The sequence below is a fragment of the Crocuta crocuta genome, unplaced genomic scaffold (genome assembly GCF_008692635.1).
Source record: "Crocuta crocuta isolate KB4526 unplaced genomic scaffold, BGI_CrCroc_1.0 scaffold755, whole genome shotgun sequence".
Classification (NCBI taxonomy): domain Eukaryota; kingdom Metazoa; phylum Chordata; class Mammalia; order Carnivora; family Hyaenidae; genus Crocuta; species Crocuta crocuta.
Genome location: NW_027531305.1, coordinates 181,665 through 184,320, shown reverse-complemented (window position 1 = coordinate 184,320; position 2,656 = coordinate 181,665). Strand labels below are relative to the sequence as shown.

At 43.6% G+C, this 2,656-nt stretch overlaps 1 protein-coding gene across 1 annotated transcript; it reads right to left on the bottom strand.

Annotated features, from left to right (window-relative positions):
* Nucleotides 1-660: 660 nt before the first annotated feature.
* On the bottom strand, nt 661-1,629 carry LOC144237888 (olfactory receptor-like protein OLF4). The gene has a single exon (XM_077771609.1). It carries the CDS (start codon nt 1,627-1,629, stop codon nt 661-663), a length of 969 nt encoding a protein of 322 aa, XP_077627735.1.
* Between the last annotated feature and the right edge of the window lie 1,027 nt (nt 1,630-2,656).

Sequence of the window (2,656 nt, the reverse complement as noted above, 5' to 3'; positions counted from 1 at the left end):
CTGTTATAAAACACACTTGTATGTTCATCAGGAAGAGGAGGTAAGGCAGTGATACACAAAGGAATTAGAGACACAAAATGAAAGACCGTGGCCTCAGATTTAGAATGAAGGGAAGGGAAGGGAAGGGAAGGGAAGGGAAGGGAAATGGCCTCTTGTCAAATTGAATTTATTCCATCAGAATGATATCAAATGACTATTCTTTTAGGAAAACTAAAGACATATTACACGGGGGTGATTTTTGTCTTTTGGGAAAAAATTATTCTTAAGGAATCCAAGTAGTTTCATTAGATAAATGGGAATCCCTAATTTTTCCATATCACAGGTTGGGACTCAATTTACACACAAAAGATCTGTATACTGAATACTATAGAAGGTTTATGAAAGAAATTGAGGAAGACAAAAAGAAATGGAAAAACATTCCATGCTTAGCAATTGGTAGAAATAAAGGAAGAAAATGAGGGAATAAAGGTTGCATATCAGAGAAAGGTAAAAAAAAAAACACTTAAAAAATAAGTAACTAAATTTCACTGAGTAGTTGAAAAAATAAAAATTCCAGGAAATAAGTAAAAGAAGCAATCTCTATGTCCACACTTTGCTTAAACACAGACACATATACACACACACACACAATTTCTTACTCTAAGACCATGAGGCCTGCAATCATGGGAAATTCTTCAACCCCAGGACAATTGGACCTTTTATAGCTACCATCCCAGAGAATCTCATCAGAGCCTCCTTTATGTCTTTGTTCCTCAGGCTGTAGATGAAGGGGTTCAGCATGGGTGTGATCACCGTGTACATCACCGAGGCTGTTGCACTTGAGTGGGAGCTCTGGGTAGCAGCGGAGCTAAGGTACACTCCCAGGCCCGTACAATAAAATAAGGAGACAACAGAGAGGTGAGACGCACAGGTGGAAAATGCTTTATACTTGCCCTGCGCTGATGAGATCCCACATATGGAGGAAACTATCTTAGAGTAAGAGTAAAGGATCCCAATGAAGGGACCACCAGCCATGAGCATAGCTGCAAGATACATCACCAAGTTATTGAAAAAGGTGTCAGAACAGGCAAGTTGGATCATCCGATTGAGTTCACAGAAAAAGTGGGGGATTTCCACCTCTGTGCATAAGGACAGCCGCAACACCATGGAGGTTTGTAACAAGGAATGCAAGACACTCGTGACCCAGGACACCAGAACCAGCCGCCCACAGAGCCGGGGGTTCATGATGACCATGTAGTGCAGGGGGTGGCAGATGGCCACAAACCTGTCATAGGCCATCACGGTCAGGAGATAGATGTCCAACCCTGAAAAGATTATGAAGAAGTTCATCTGTGTGATGCAGCCCGCATAGGTTATGACCTTGCTCTGCGTCTGGATGTTCCACAGCATCTTGGGGACGGTGGTGGACGTGACGCAGTTGTCCACAAAGGACAGGTTGGCGAGGAAGAAGTACATGGGCGTGTGGAGGTGGGAGGCAGAGCTGACAACCAGGATGATGAGCAGGTTCCCAAGCACAGCGATCAGGTACATGGAGAGAAAAAGCCCAAATGTGATGGGCTGCAGCTCTGGTCCCTCTGAAAATCCCAGAAGCAGAAATTCTAATATTCGGGTATTATTTCCTGGTTCCATGAGGTTCAACTGACCAGCAGGAAAGAGGGAACAGATACCATTAATTTTCACATGAGGGCGTTACTCACATAGTTGAAAAGCTACAATTTATGTTTTGCAGTCAAGAAGTTAATTGCAGTAGCTTGTGTACTGATTATCCCTTTGAAGGGATTCCCTCCCATTTAATCTCGGATTAAGCATTTTAGCCTCATTCTCTGCATTCTCCAACAGAGGTCATGCATGGCGCTGTTTTACTAAGGATATCTTTCCTGCATTGGAAGAATATATACTATCAAACATGCTCCAGGCATTGTCTAGGTTTTCAGGATACTGAAAACCAAAAGCCATTGTAATCTAGTGATGGAAAATGAATAGAAACAAATAATACTAATAAGACATCAGAAGGTGTTAAGAACTTTGAAGAAACAAGAGTAGGTATAAAGCAGAGTGTGGTTATGAGTATTACTTTGTAATCGGTGTTTGGTCAAGACTAGTAAAGGGGCGCCTGGGTGGCTTAGTCGGTTAAGCGTCCGACTTTCGCTTAGGTCATGATCTCGCGGTTCGTGGGTTCGAGCCCCGCGTCGGGCTCTGTGCTGACTGCCAGCTCGGAGCCTGGAGCCTGTTTCAGTCTGTGACTCCCTCTCTCTCTAACCCTCCCCTGCTCACACTATCTCTCTCTCTCTCCTAGAAATAAATAAAACATTTAAAAAATTTTAAAAAAAAGAAGACTAGTAAACAGGTGACCTTGGAACAGAGACCTCAGGGAAAGGAGGGCAGGAGCCATGCGCATGTCTGGGGAGGTGTGTGCTGGCAGAGGGAATGGCCTCTGCTAAGTCCCTGAGGATGATGCTACTTTGAGCCATTTGAGTCCAAAACAGGAAGCATGTGTGGGAAGGGGAATTACCAGGAGAGAGATCAGAGATGGTATCAGGCAATTTCAAAGAAATAGGTGGCCTCTCTGCTGGTTACCCTTCAAGAGAAAGGATTCCCTCACCCACACTATATACCTCTTGTATTTTAGAATCTACTTGCAAATGCTCCTGTATAT